This window comes from Larus michahellis, chromosome 2 (assembly GCF_964199755.1).
Source record: "Larus michahellis chromosome 2, bLarMic1.1, whole genome shotgun sequence".
In the NCBI taxonomy this organism is placed as follows: Eukaryota; Metazoa; Chordata; class Aves; order Charadriiformes; family Laridae; genus Larus; species Larus michahellis.
The window spans coordinates 27,108,474-27,123,405 of NC_133897.1; the positions used below are offsets into that span (position 1 = coordinate 27,108,474).

Below are 14,932 nucleotides of genomic sequence, written 5' to 3' on the forward strand. Positions count from 1 at the left end.
CCAGATTCAAAGATTTTTATTGCTCGGTGAAAGACCTCAGCAAGCTTGAGTGGAATTCTCAGAATCTGCACCCTCCACGCGTGCTTTACCAGATGGTTGTCATTAACTGGCGAATAGGAAGGCCTGGTTTCAGCGCGGCCATAGTAATTTCACTTGGGTGTTAAGATGGAGAGGAGTCATGCAGTACTTACAGGATCCCTTTTTACAAGGCCCGGGTTAGGCACAACAGCAATGAGGTGGGCAATTGTAAACACGGAGTTCAGCACGTAGGAAAAAAACAAATTCTTATGCAGTGTTATCCTTTGACAGCTGAGGCTCCTGAAAAATATGTAGCACAGGTCGTAAATTAGTGTTTTTCTTCTGATGTCACTTTAACAAGCTCTTTCTGGCAACAGTCTCTCAAGAATGCCTTTTGGCAAGGCGTAATTGGAAAATACATGCTTTGCATTGCAGCCATAACCTCTGACAAATTTGGGGTTTTGTTTTTACACCTGTTTATCAACACACGCTTTTTAAACCGTGTTGTAAAGAGCCATCCAGCTACATTCTCAGCCCTTGATGCCTTTCTTTATTTCATGGTAATTGAGATATTAAGTGGTGAAGCAGAACTCTGAGAATTATTAGATGCGCATGATACAAATAATGAACATCAGGAATATCGCCTTATAAGTAACTGTTCCCTGGAGTCTCAATTTCTCAAATATTCAGATGAAAATTATTTGCTACTTTAGGAATTAGTGGTAAGACAGGATGGGAACTTTGGGCAGGAATCCCCTTAAATTACAGGGGGATTTGGGTTGGTATCCTGCATGTTCTCACTCCAGCTGAGATCCCAAACCAGAAGAAGTTGTTTTCCTGCTCAGAAGGAGCAGCAGTCTTTTCTGAATGACTGATTTTGAGGAGGGTAGGATTTCTGCTATTGTGGGTAGACAGAATTTCGCAAGAGAAGTTTGCAGAATTCTTGTGCAACCAAATCATGACTGCAGTTTCAGACCTGATCCGTCTTTCTGATTCATGCCCAAATCCTCGTGCCACCTCCTCGGCTACTCCTGATGCAGAAAATAACACCCCTGCATGCCCCAGAGCACAGCCTGCGGCTGGCAGGAGGTGATCGCGGAGAGGCAATTATGGAGTTGTTAGATAATGCTGTGATGTCTGTATTCAGTGATCACTGAGAGCAAGCAGGCAAAACCAGTAGGAAAAAACAGCTAAGAGCAAGTATCACACTGAGGTAAGCCTCCTCCTCGGCACTAGGAGTCTTTTGCAGTCTGGAACGGAGCACAGGCTGTGACCTTCTGATGCTCTGCCTGTGGAGGTTAACGCAGAATGCACTTTCTTTAAAAACAGAGAGTTAATCTAACCAACTGAACTCTTTTTCTGCTTAGTATGTTGTTTGTTTATTTATTGATTTTCCTTTTTTAGCTCCTTGGTCACCTGCCACTTATTCTTAGTTCTCCTTACACCTATTTTCTGAGTCATTGGGTGGAATTCTTTCTTTAACTTGAGGTTGTCTTTCGGGTTATGGTCATCATCATCCTAAAATCCTCATCACCTTTATTGACCTCCTTATTTACCAAGACACCTTCTTTGGTTCAGGATGTCATGAGATGCAGGTCCTGGGGGCTAGGAATGAGAATATCTCTTTACGCTTGTTCTGATTTTATATTCTTCCTTTAGCATCAGCTATCGGCAACTGTTGAGCACCAGATACTGGGATAGGCGCACTTTCAGTTGGACAAAACAGACCATTCTTTGGAGCTATTTTTCCTACACTGTGTTCTTGTGCTTACTCCATGTGTATTTGCTCCCATCACAAATCCAGTCTAAGGTTCCTTTTCTGCTCCTGAGCTCTGATGGTATTTATCCAGTCCTGATTCTTCCTTTCTCCCTGTTCTCCATCATTATACTTTGCCTGTGCTACTGACCCCACTTTTCCTGGGACACTATCATATGCCCATCTCTGTCTTTCTCTTGCAGTCCTGGGAACAGGATTGGTGTGACGCCAGTCCTGTTTCCAAGAAATAAAAATTTCCCTATTACTTAGAGCAGTGTCTTCAGCTCCTGGCCCCAAAGATGCAGACCCTTGTCTCTCCAGCTGCCTCTCTACATGGGTACTGGTACACAGAGACAGTCTTTTCTGATAATCTCTTCCAGGTACATGTGCTTCCACTCCCATTCCTGACCTTCCTCACTCCTCCGCTTGCCTTTTGCCAGTCTCACTCCTCTATTAAACTGCACTGTCCTTCACTGCATGTTGCCTTCATCCACTATCCAAGATTCCTTTCCCTGCCTGCCTTCCTCTCTTAGTTTTACTGCTGCATTGCTCTCCTACTTTCAGTACTCCCCACTTTTTTTCCTTGATTCCAGCTTTCGTATTAAAGACCCATCTGGATCATTAAGCATATGTTTCCATACCCTCGCTTTTTAATTTGACCTTCAGTGTTTGCTGTCAAAATGGCGTCAGCACCTGCCTGAGTCAGTCCACACCAAGAGGAGAACATTCTAGCAAAACTAAAACCTTTACTTGATTCATCCTTTCTGCTGGTTTTGATAATCATCTGTAATCTTCTCCTTCTCTGACCTCTCTTAGCTCTCTTCCTGGCCCTCTTCCTGATTTCTTAATCATTCCTTCGTGGTGTTTTTGAAGGCTCCTTGTCACTCTCCACCCATCTTTCTATATGCTCCCTACTCTGCTTCATTAATCAGTATGCAAGAAGGCATCACTAAGCCAGTTATCCAGGTCTAAAACTTGTGAGTTTTTTATATCATTATGCCTCTGTCAATTGTGTCTCAGAGTTTCAGAGTTTCTCGTGCTTCTTGTGGTTCCCCTGTGTTTCATACTTACCCTATGTCTCCTACATTTCCTTTGACAGAGATAGGTCCTCCTATCTACTCACAGAATGACCCTTACTTTTGAGTTCCTATCTCCACTTCATATTGCACCTAGGATATTTTGACTTCCAAGGAGCTTTTAGCATTATTTTCTTCATAGATCTGCGTTGTGAATCTGTAATTTCTTCTCATTCATGAATATCGAGAATACTGATTTTCACCCCAAGCCAGTTATTTTCTATCTCCTACCCACTTGTTTAGTTTTCAAATTAATTTCATGCTTTCTACCATGCTCTCCCTTACCTATCCTTCCACTCATTATCCTTCTTCAACTCCCTTTAAAAGCCTTGGCAACAATTAGACTGCAGGTGCATTTACACCATACCATCTATTATTCTGGCAAATCTAGACCTATTGTGCTCTCCATCTGCCTTCTTTATACAAATGTCTTTGTTTTAATAATTCAATTGGAAGTGATTTGGAGCCAGGAGTCCCCTTTTTTCTTTTGTGTTTTATTGTGTAAGATGATGGGGGTCTCAGTTTGCAATTACAGAAATATTGCAATAATATGATGATGCACGTAACTGTTAGACACTGTGCTGGTTTTGGCTGGGATAGAGTTAATTTTCTTGATAGTAGTTAGTATGAGGTTATGTTTTGGATTTGTGCTGAAAACAGGGTTGATAATGCATGATGTTTTAGCTATTGCTAAGCAGTGCTTACACAGAGTGAAGGTCTTTTCTGCTCCTCACACCGCCCTGACAGGGAGCAGGCTGGGAGTGCATTAAAAGTTGGGAGGAGACACAGCCGGGACAGTTGACCTCAACTAACCAAAGGGATATTCCATACCATATGATGTCATGCTCAGCAGTACAAAGCTGGGAGAAGAAGAAGGAAGGCGGGATGTTCAGAGTGATGATATTTTGTCTTCCCAAGTAACTGTTATGCGTGATGGAGCCCTGCTTTCCTGGAGATGGCTGAATACCTGCCTGCTGATGGGAACTAGTGAATTAATTCCTTGTTTTGCTTTGCTTACGTGTGCGGCTTCTGCTTTACCTGTTAAACTGTCTTTATCTCAACTTACGAGTTTTCTCACTTTTACCCTTATGATTCTCTCCCCCGTTTAGTTGCCAGCTGGGGTTAAACCATGACAGACACTCTATTTTATGAACACTCTGTCTCCTGTTATGAGCTAGTATTGTTTAGTGATGCTCATCACTACTGATTCAGTATTCCTTTCTGAAAGTACTGCAACATCTATGAAGCCAGATCGTTATGCATCTTGATACCCAAAAATGAAAGAAAAATAAATCTCTGCCAGGAAAGACTTATATGTGGCAAACAGCAACCTCTGCAAGCTGTTTGTCGCTGCCTCTACAGTCAAAGGCTATTATACGGCCCCAAAACCATCTCTTGCCATCTGACTGACTGTCTGATTGACAGCTTGCCTTCTATTGAAGGTCAAATAATCTATAGCTGTCATAGCCAGATGATAGAAAACAACTGAAGGTAACATGAACCCTGCTCCCATACAGCTTTATTCTCACTTTCTCATGATCATAGCTCGGTTTCCTCTTTGTCCTCCCATTTTGCAGCGCTTTGTTTTAATTCCTTTCTCTACTTCTTCCTGTAACCTTTGTGTCATGGATTAGTCATGGAAGGGGAAGAAGTGGAGGAGGAAAGAGAGGAGGAGGTGCGTTACTATCTGGAAGGCTGCTGCAAAGATGAGTCTTTCAGTGCGGTCTGGGACCGGTCAGGATCGTGCGTTGTCTGTGACTCAGAGCTAAGAATGAGTCAGACAGCCTGATCCTGCCTTGCTTGCTGCAGGGAATCACCTTCTTGGTCCATTTAGGGTAGCCAATTTAACCAGATCCCATCTTTGCTGTCCCAAAGAACTCTGAAGCCTCGGTATAGGACTCTAAATCAGATTAAATTGTGCTCTTCCCAGTTTCCTTAAAGCATTACCATGGCTCTGGTTTTGTGCCCTTTATCTTTACATAGATGGGAAGGTAATTCATCAGTTTATTGGGCAGACTTTCTAGCTATCTCTGTATCTGATTACTGCATGTTATCACAGTCACTCATCAAACTGCTGCTCTGGAAATTAGGAGAATTCACAACCTGTATTTTGTATCCACCTATTTTGAGCTTGTAATCTTACAGATTCTTATAGTCTATGCAACGTCCAACCATTTCATTTTCCTGTGTTTCCTAGACTCACTCTCGGTGGTGGTAATGTTGGGGGCTTGTTCTTTTACTACCCTTCCTGTCTGACAGCTGAGGCACAGACATCTTACTGTATAGCCCTAAGATTTATGCCAGCTTCTTCTGGCCTCTCAATTGACTAAGCACACCCTTTCCCAGCCTATATGGACACCCTCATCCATGGTGTTCCTTTCCAGGGACCAGCACTAGATGAAATAACCAAGGAGAAGCTTTGCATAATGTTACTAAGAAAATTACTATTGGAAGGCACACAGCCTAAACCTATTCATAGATATGTAGTACGTACAGATCAAAACTGGGACCAGAAATAGGCTAAGGTGCCTCGTGTAAGATTTGTATTAAATAATACGGGGACTCTAAGACTACAACTGATTTAAGCACTGGCACAAGGTATTTGGGGTTTTGTGGAGCACCCTCCCCTGCAGATATTTAGAGCAAGGCAACGATCCCTTGTGCACTAGAGGTGGGGGTGCAGCAAGAAGTTCTTTTTACGCCCAAATTTATGCAATTACTATGCATGTGTAAGCTGGAATTTTGTGTTTGCTATGTACTGATTGAGTTTACAAACCTTCATATGTGTATCTGTGGCCAAAAAACATATCTCAGAAATTCAGATAATGAAGTTGATGATATCTCACAATCCAGCACTTAAAGTATTGAAGTTTTTCATTTATGCTGCAGAACATTAAATCTACCCATTTCAAGACACTTAAGAAATGCCAGTTAGTTTAGACACACAAAAAATCTGTACTAAAAGAGTCATAGTAAATGTTTAAAACTCAGTGGTCATGATAGAAAATGCACTGGGTGTACTTCATTATGATTCCTTGGCCTTACAGGTGACAAAAAGGAATAGCTGAATGTTTACAGAAATATCCTTTATTTTTAATTTAAGGCTGCAAGATAAACGAATAGAAAATATGAACAATTTTTCTCTTTTTAGACTTGGAAATTTCAGTATGAAAAACTGCTTTGGAAAATAAAGGTTCTACAGAGAATAAATCCTGGTTGTTTGAAAATAAGGCATATATAAACTCATGATTTGGCATGAGTGGGAAGTTATTAATTTAGAACCTGCTCATAATTCACAGTTACTATTTTGGTCACTAAGATATGAAAAAATGCATTTAACGTACTTGTTAAATTTGAGTTGGGCTTATTTTTGGCTTTCATTTTTCTGGAAACATCAACCAAATAAAAACAAATGAAAAATTCTGACCTGTACACAAAAGTCATGCTCTTTATCTGTCTACTGGGAAGATAATTAATCCCTAGAAGTAGTTTACACTTCTGGATCGAAAATATGTCTTTGAACTGCTGAAATAGATTGATGAATAAACCAAAGAATATAATTTATCTTTCTATGAGGATAGTGATAAAGAAACAACAAAATGTATTTTGGATGCTTGTCAAGGGTTCGCATCTGTTGACATTCATGTAGAAAGAAGCTTACTAATATTCTCACACAGGCCTATTTGTGTTCTAGCATAATTTTAGCTTGAAATAATTTTTTGAAGGCTAAATTACAATCTTGAAACAGTATACTCTTAGAATGACAACAGTGATGGACTTTTAATTACTACAGGTTACCATTATTGTGCAACTATTCTTTCTTAAAATCTGTAAAGAGGTTTGTGAAGAAAAAAAGAGTTTTTTTGTGTTCCATTTTCTTTGTATTCTTGATTGCTCAAAGAATACTACTTTCTTTGAAGCGTTTGGGGATTTTCTGTATTCTTGAATGAGGTAAGCTTTTTTGGCAATAAAAGTCCATCAGGTTGTAATTGTGCGTGTTATTTATTCAGAAGCATTTGTAATTGCTTCTTATATTACTCTTGCTTTGATTCCCAGTGTACAGTGTGGGGAATACTCACTTGTATCCATGGAAACCTTTATGCGGATAAAGTTGGAAAACTTTACCTGGCCTTTTAGATTACCTTGCAGTTATCTTCAGATATACTCTACCGATGGTCTGGCTATCTGATTACAAGTAACTGATGCGCCTTTGCTGAAATCAGTAAGATACCATCCCATTTGGGTCATTATACTGTATGCATCATTCTGTTTCACCAAAGTATCTGTGAATGGACATCACAACCCTGAATTCCAAGTGTGCTATTAGTATGGGAAGTTTGCAGTTTATAGTAATGTTGTGAAATACCTTAAAAAGATTGCTTAAGAGCTAGAAGAATATAGTTTATGCAAGTCATCATAGTTCTGGATGTGCAATAGCTCAGGATCTGGTCCATCATTTATTCTTGAAAATTTTCGCCAGTGCCTTTGATATCTTCTAGTGCTTACCATTTCCCTGAGCTGAAAACCAACGGCTGTTCCCAGGCAGCCCTTCACTACTGACTGCGACTGAAGCTGTGACTACATGTCTGACAGCAAATCTGAGCTCCCTCAGCTCCTTCACTGCAGACATATTACAATAAATAGTGTGCAGACAGGTACACCGAAGGACAAGATTAAAATGCTCTAGTTAAGCTGCCATGCAGTAGCTGCAATGCTTTCAGGGAATACCAGTTTAGTCGCCTTTAAAGTTCTGATACAGACCACCGTTGTTTTTCCTTTTAATGATGATGTCAGGCTACACACTAGCGTCAGATTCACGCTTAGTGCTGACTCCTGTAAGCACCTACTCAAGTCTTGATAAATCTAATAGCATGATCTTAGCTACACACCACTGGGAGATGTCCCATTGGTGAGAAGACCCTGTGCTGAGACTTTTTAAGTAGGATTATATAAAAAGGCACTCAGAAGAGCTGTTTCTCACTGCCATGTCCCCTTCCAAGCTTTTCTTTGGTTATCACATGAGATCCCTCAGGGAAAGAAGGGAAAGTGTCTGTAAGAAACACTTACTTGAAATAGAAGAAAATTGCCAAGGAAATCAACAGGGATGTTATAGACAAAGCATGGCCAACGATCGCCATATAATAAAGTATGAACGCCATCTGCAATTTAACAAAAAGAAAAAGCAAACGTGAACAATTTGCAGGCACTCCATTTTTTTTTCTCATTGAGGAAGAATCTACCAAATAAACCTCCTGTTTTGTATTTCTTTTCTTTCAAAGGTTCTTCTTCAATACACTTTAAATATAACAAATCCATTAAATAGCATGACTCGTGGTCTAAACATGAGATAAGTGTTTCTTACATGAGCTGATCTGTTTCTGCTGCACTAAAGTAACTGGTAAGATCCTTGCTCACACTATGTGTCACTCACTTTCCCATGTTCTAGGAGAGCACAGCAGACATAAAACATTCAGATTTTCAAAAACCCTATGACAAATTTCCACACATATACAAATATATTAAAGAAAATAGGTTGCTGTAGGATTGGTAGAAAGCTTTTATGGTTTGAAAGTAGCTTGAATAACAGGGAACAAAAGCTTAATGGTCACTTTTGGAGATGAATCAGTGGTTAGGTGACCTCGGGACTGGTATGGGGCTCGCATTTTGTTCAACATATTCATCAGTGACGTGATGCAGAGAAATCTCTAAGTTTCCAGGTGATACATAGGTCTTTCAGATAATTGTGAGGGACTCCAGAAGGGCGTCACATAACCAAGGGGAAAAGAAGATACCATATGAGCTTTATACAGAAGAAAGTGGTGTGCTACACCTAGGGACAAACCCTGCCTACACAATGCTGAACTCAGAACTGGAAACTGAACTCAGGGAGGACATCTTGGAGTCATCCTGGGCAGTTCTCTATATCACTGGCTTACTGTGTAACGGCAGTCAATAAGTCAACAAAATGTTGTATATCATCAGCAAAGGCATTGAGGGTAGAACATCATTGTGCCTCTGTTTAAAATTTACAACGCACTTCTTAAATGCATGTGTGTTTCCAGTCTCCACACCTTATGGACATGGCAGAGCTACAAAAGGTGCAAAGAAGGCAACTAAAATAACCGAGGCAGGGTAGCTGTGTTATGACAAGTGGGTACAAATTCTGGGATCCTCCCCTTTGGAGAAGTCAGAGTGGGATTATTATCAAGGCCTACAGAGTCATGAAAGCAGCAGATGAGATGAAACTTATCCTCAACTCCTACCACACTAGAACAACACACCCTGAGACAAATTCACTGGTGTGAACCTTGCTATTGGGCAGCTATATGGTCTTACAATGCTGTGAAGCCAGTGTGCACAAACAGATAATTGGGCTTTCACTTGGACTAATATCAGTGAAATCTAAGATAAGCCTATCCATGTTTTGTATGCCAATAGTGAAACAAAATTGCAGGACAGCAGTTGGCCTGCAGAATGCTGCAGTATTTAAACGTCATACTTTGCTCTCAGCCAAGCTCTTAAGCATCACCCAGCTGTCAGAAGACTGCAGGAGGCCAAATGGCATGCCAGGCTTCACCATTGCCTTCTTTTCTGAAATTCCTAATACAGTAAAGACTAGACAGGGGGTCTTAGTTCCTCTGCTGGGTTTATTTTCTTTTCATCTCTACTTAATTCATTTTTCTTTTGTTATGCATGAGCAATTTTTCTTTTTTCAATGCTTAGATCAATGGCTTTCTGTAGCCCTAAGTTTTGCCAGTCACATTTTTTTTTGTGTTTCCAAGTAATTTTAGACTTTCATTTGAAAACAAATATGAATAAAATTCAGAAAACAAAGCCATTGCTCTTTGCAAAGGTGCACATCTTATTTAGTTTGTTCTTCAGTCATTTGATAACTTTGGAATCAGCTCCTGCTTTCATTAACTTAAGTGGTGGCGGCCTGATTCAGATTTAAACCAAAGTCACATTTACACCATCCTGGACACGTAGAACAGACATGACGTGAGTGTGAGTATCATTCACCAATTACGGAAATTTATGCATATCAACTGCAAATGCCCTTGGTCCCCTACTCTTCCTTCACAAAGTGTGACCACGTCATTGCTAGTGAGCACAAATGCTTTTTCTGACAACTTTTTCTGGGAGCACCAGCCACCCCAGAGAGAGAAGACCAGAGTGCAGAAAAGATGAGGCAACTTTCTGAACAGAGTAGTGGGAGAGGTTCTCAGCTGCGTGCACGTCACATTTCTTCCACTTCATACTCAGTCGTTGCTATGTTTTTTCATATTAAATTGATGTAATTTTTAAGCCTGAATTTAATTTACAGATGAACTGTTCAAAAATATGTTGTTTTGCTGCCTATCCTGTATACAACCCTTACCCTCAAGCAGCTAGAAGTAGGAAAGGCTTCCAGAAAGCTACACGCAAGTCTCTGTGCACACCAGGGGACTCTTGATTATTCAATCTACCTTTCAGTGTACAACTGCTAAATCAGTTTAACTGTATACCTGAGACTCAGCATTACCATTTTTGGTTACTTCATGTAAACTTACTACAGTAACTGCTCAAAAAAGCTTTCCAAATATAACCACAAAGACAGACCAGAATGGACTGAAACATCAGCTAACAAAGCATATGGTCTATCACTGCATTTTTAAGAACTGGCTGTAATATGTTTTTTTCAAGTGACCTGCTTCAGAAGTACAGCATATTGGTACGTCCAGTTACCTTCAAACAAACATTGCACTATCCTATTAACTTCTGCACTCTTTGAAATGGCAATCTGTCATGTCCCTTCTGACATATAGGACTTAAAACATGCTGACTCATCAAATTTTTAGCTTATGTAGATTTTTTTCACCCTGGGTTTAGAAAACCTCTAAAAAAACATTTAAATGTTCTTTTTTGTCCCCCTAGAATTCTTCACTTGAGGAAAGAGAATTCTCTAATAGGAATAACTCCTACTCAGTTAATTATATTATCCATAGTTACATGGAAACAATCTAGAAATGAAGCATACTGCTGTTTTTGAAGACTTGGATTAAAGGTCATAATCTAACTTGGCATTTCTGTAAAGATAGATTCTTTTTGCATTTTCCATTATTTTTTGTTTCAGAAGAATCTCAACGTACGTATAATTTTCCTTTGTGCTCTATCTGCACTTTGCTTGAATGATGTTCAAAACTGTTCTTCTGGAAGGCATGGATAATAGGTAACAGAGCTACATTTTTTGCCTCCCTACATGGGCCAACATCTGGAAAAATTATATTTTTACGGTGCTTCCATTTAATGCCTCTGTGAGCTCAGATTGTTACTATTATTCTCTCTTTGTCATATAGGTGAGTCCTATTTTACCATGATGGTTCCTCATGCTGCAAAAACTTTTAGAATTCACCTCCTGCTTAGTCTCGTAGACTTTTCCAAGGCCCTTTTGGGCTGGATCATTACTAAATATAACCACATACTGGTTTTTGGCTGCATAGAAAGAGATCCTCCAACACAAACCCCAAATCAAATCAGTTTTTGACTCTTTTCCTTCCACAATTCCAAATAGTCACAAATTATTCTGTCACAAATCTGTAATCAGATTTTCCTGGAGCTCCACTCACATTTGAGAAATATTTATTTTCATGAGCTTCCCTAACTTAATTTTTTCAAGCTTTTCTCAGATTTCCCTCTCCTTGTTTCTTTTGGTGCTTTTATATTTAGCTCTCTTCTTTCAGCTTAGCAACTTGATTTTGGAAATATTGATGCAAATGCTTAATTCATTATTTTAAATAGTCTAAAAGACTTCAGTCTAACTGTTAAATGTGCAGGCTTTTAGGATTTCTGGATTAATGGTACCTTCATAAATATTTCTTTTCAAAGGGAGCGAGTACAGGGTGATATTCTTTGCTTAAGAAAAATAATACTAACTTAATATTTCTAGCCCTGCAGAGAAGACATCAACAGCTGGAAAGATACTTGTTACAGAAAACAAAATTGAAATTCTAAAGGATCATTTTATAACTGTTGGACAATCAGGGAAAATTGCGGGAAATAAAAAATGCATTTGAAAAATAGTGCTAAACTTGTTGCATGAATTGCTACTAAATTATCCACCCTGTAGCAAACCTATATTTAGCTTGGAGCACTCATCAAATAATTTTAATAACCTGAAATTACAAGGACAACACACTTAAATCCTTGTGCAACAAATAAAGCTAAAAGATGAGGACTTTTCTGACCTCTCTTATATGCGTCTTACTGCTAGCCCAGCCCAAAACCATTCCCAAATAGTCACTGCCTTTTGAACTGGAGCATACCTTCAGTTTTTCAGAGGTGAAAGAGTTGCACAGGGTATAGTTGGACCATGTTCGGTTGCTCTCAGGATGGCGGAACCAGTTTCCAGTTTCATCACAGTATTTTGAAGCCCTCTCTGATGATAAATGGCAATAATAGTTATCTTAGCATATGCATATTACACATTTAAAATTCCATTAAAAAGAATTTTTATGTTTGAAATATAATGTGTAACAAAATCCGAAGGATTTTCAACCTATGCAATTAATATACATTTTATCTCTTTTGGTTTTTTATTTCCTCAGAGATTTATCTGACAGTATGCTTGTTGTTTATCTTGAATAAATGCAGTAAAGTATATAGAAATAGCCTTCATTCAGATGCAATTAGTTATGTGAAAATCCTTCATTTACAAAGGGCGTTGAAAGATGTTTATGGAAGACAAAGGAAAGTATCAAGGGAAATAACTAGTTAAAAGCACTGGGTAGAGAAAGGGCAGAGGGTGGCAGAGTCCTGCCCATCCCCTGCGCCAGCTAAGCCCTGCCAGGGGTGAATGGGACCACCGCTCGCTTTCCTCTGAGGCTGCAAATCCTGCAGGCACTGGGAGAAGTGGTCCTGCCAACATTTTGGCGCAGGTCCTGAGTGTCCGGTTTAATTTAAAATGGCTGTGGAGTTCTCTGTTTAAATAATATGATGTGTGTTTGGCCTCTCCACGTGTGTCTCTGGTTTTGGTTCCTGCGCCGCAGGTGGCTCTGGCGTCCTTCCCGAAAGCCCTGCTGTACGGATTGCTCTCCAGGCTTGTGCTCCTTCGCACGCATCCTTTTACCGTGGCGGGGGGACAGTCAGGGCTTCAGCCCCGTACTGCTCGGAGGGATGCCTGAAGCCGCAGATGTGTGCTATGCCTGTGTCCTCCCGGCCATGCTCACATTTCTGTCTGGGAAACCCTGGATGCCGAGGCGCAGACAGCCACTCCTAATCACCTGTCAAGCTTTGGATGAGTTCCTTTGGCCTTCCCTCAAGCATTAGCCACACGGGAGTCACTGGAAAGTTTGCCCAAGTAACAAAGGAAGGATAAGATCAGAAACTTAATTTATTTGATGTTTTCTTAGACAGTGACATAGCTGTTTATTTATGAAAAATACAGTTTTTCAAGTCTGACTTTTAAAATAGTCTGAAAAGTCTACCTTCCATTTGCCTATTCTATCTTTACGGTTTTATTTGCTTTATACATAGATTATCAGCATTTCCAGACAATACACTTTTACAGAGCCAATTACCATTTAAATATAAACATTTTTAATTTTTTGTGGCCAATATCTGCATTTATTTTTCTGAATCAGCTCTGATGATTAATGATTCTGTTAATTTGGAAGATTTGTATTCCCTCTATACACCCTAAAAAAAGCAATTGATCATATTGGCAAGGTAAGGATTGTATAGACTGAGCTGCCTTCCTCTGACTAGAAATACACTTTATATAGTGCCATTGCAAAAAAAAAAAAAAAAAGAAAAAAAAGACAAAAAAAGACAATCCTCCAGAACATAGCATATTTTCAAAATTGCTGAGAGCCTCAAATCATTGTTTTGGGGGACTTGTTGAAAATCAATACGTGCATCAACAACACCAAAAGGAACAGTACATGTTATCTCAGCCTTCCATCACTGCAGCAGCTTGGAGATAATCTCAGACTGCCTGTGTAGCAATGTTCCCATTGTACTTGTTGCCAGATGTTATCTAAAGCTGGAAAAAGTTTTCAGTCGTAGATAAAAGATTAATGGTTATGCTACCACAGAACACAGTGTACAAACATTGTACCTACTATCCCATGCGCTCTGCAAAGTACACAGATTTTGTTAATATGCTATAGAGTATAATGTTACTATCATCTATCCTCTCTGTACTTTAGTGCCTAGGTAGGCACTCTGCCAAAGTTTAATGTGGCCTCTGTAAGTTAGAGACAAACCTGTTGCCTTGTACTTTTCCTTGAAGCCAGACAAACACAATTGATCCTAGTTTGGAAGCGGCCATGGCCCACAGATTTCTTGCTGTGTTGTTGTCAGAATCTGGGACCGGGGGATAAGCCTCCCTACTGCCCATCCCAGTGACTCAAACAGGTCAAACATTTCTTCTAAATCTATGCTTTTATACAGAAATAAAGCTGTGAGTCCGTAACCCAACCAGTGTTCTACCACAAGCTATTCCACAGCAGCCCAGCAGGAGGTGTGGGATTATGAGCCCGGGCACGCGTTGTTTTTTATGCTATCTAGAAGAATCTATTAATCTCTAAAGAAATACACAATGTGTAAGGAGGGGTAAGGCAACACTAGCAAGGCAAAATGGAAGTGCAGGCTTTAAGATTACTCAAATACTATGTAAACTCTAAGTTTTTAGGCTCTGTCTGTACCCCATCAGTTTGGGTAGGGCACCACTTGGGCACCACATTATTCAAAGTGGAGGAACAGTTACATTGGGTGGGATTCATCTCACCTGACTTTAGCAACCTTAAAGTTACGCAATTCATAGGCAGTTGTGCAAGCTCTCTGTAGCTAGCTTAGAAAGAAACTTCAAGAGCTGTCTGGGCAAAATAGATGAGAGAAATCTCATCCACAAGGGCAGTTTCATGGAAGTAGTGAAGCGTCTAAAAAGATTAACCAGTAGTAATAGTTTTGCATGTGGTGTTGTTTATGCTACCAATAGTGCTTTTATGAATCATATTTTCACAAAAAAACCCTCAGTCATTTATATGTAACAAATAACCTAATAACTCTGCAACAAACAAGATCGAGCTCTATCATCAATCAG

The 14,932-nt window shown here is 39.8% G+C and overlaps 1 protein-coding gene across 3 annotated transcripts in view; it reads right to left on the reverse strand.

Annotated features, from left to right (window-relative positions):
• Positions 1 to 14,932, reverse strand: part of CALCR (calcitonin receptor) — a 172,275-nt gene that overhangs the window by 41,574 nt on the left and 115,769 nt on the right. For all 3 annotated transcript variants that reach the window (XM_074574685.1, XM_074574684.1, XM_074574682.1), the window contains 3 exons: positions 12,153 to 12,265; positions 7,918 to 8,009; positions 192 to 318 (listed from right to left, as the gene is read on the reverse strand). In XM_074574685.1, coding sequence (XP_074430786.1) covers positions 192 to 318; positions 7,918 to 8,009; positions 12,153 to 12,265 — 332 coding nt within the window. The remainder of the gene's footprint in view (positions 1 to 191; positions 319 to 7,917; positions 8,010 to 12,152; positions 12,266 to 14,932) is intronic.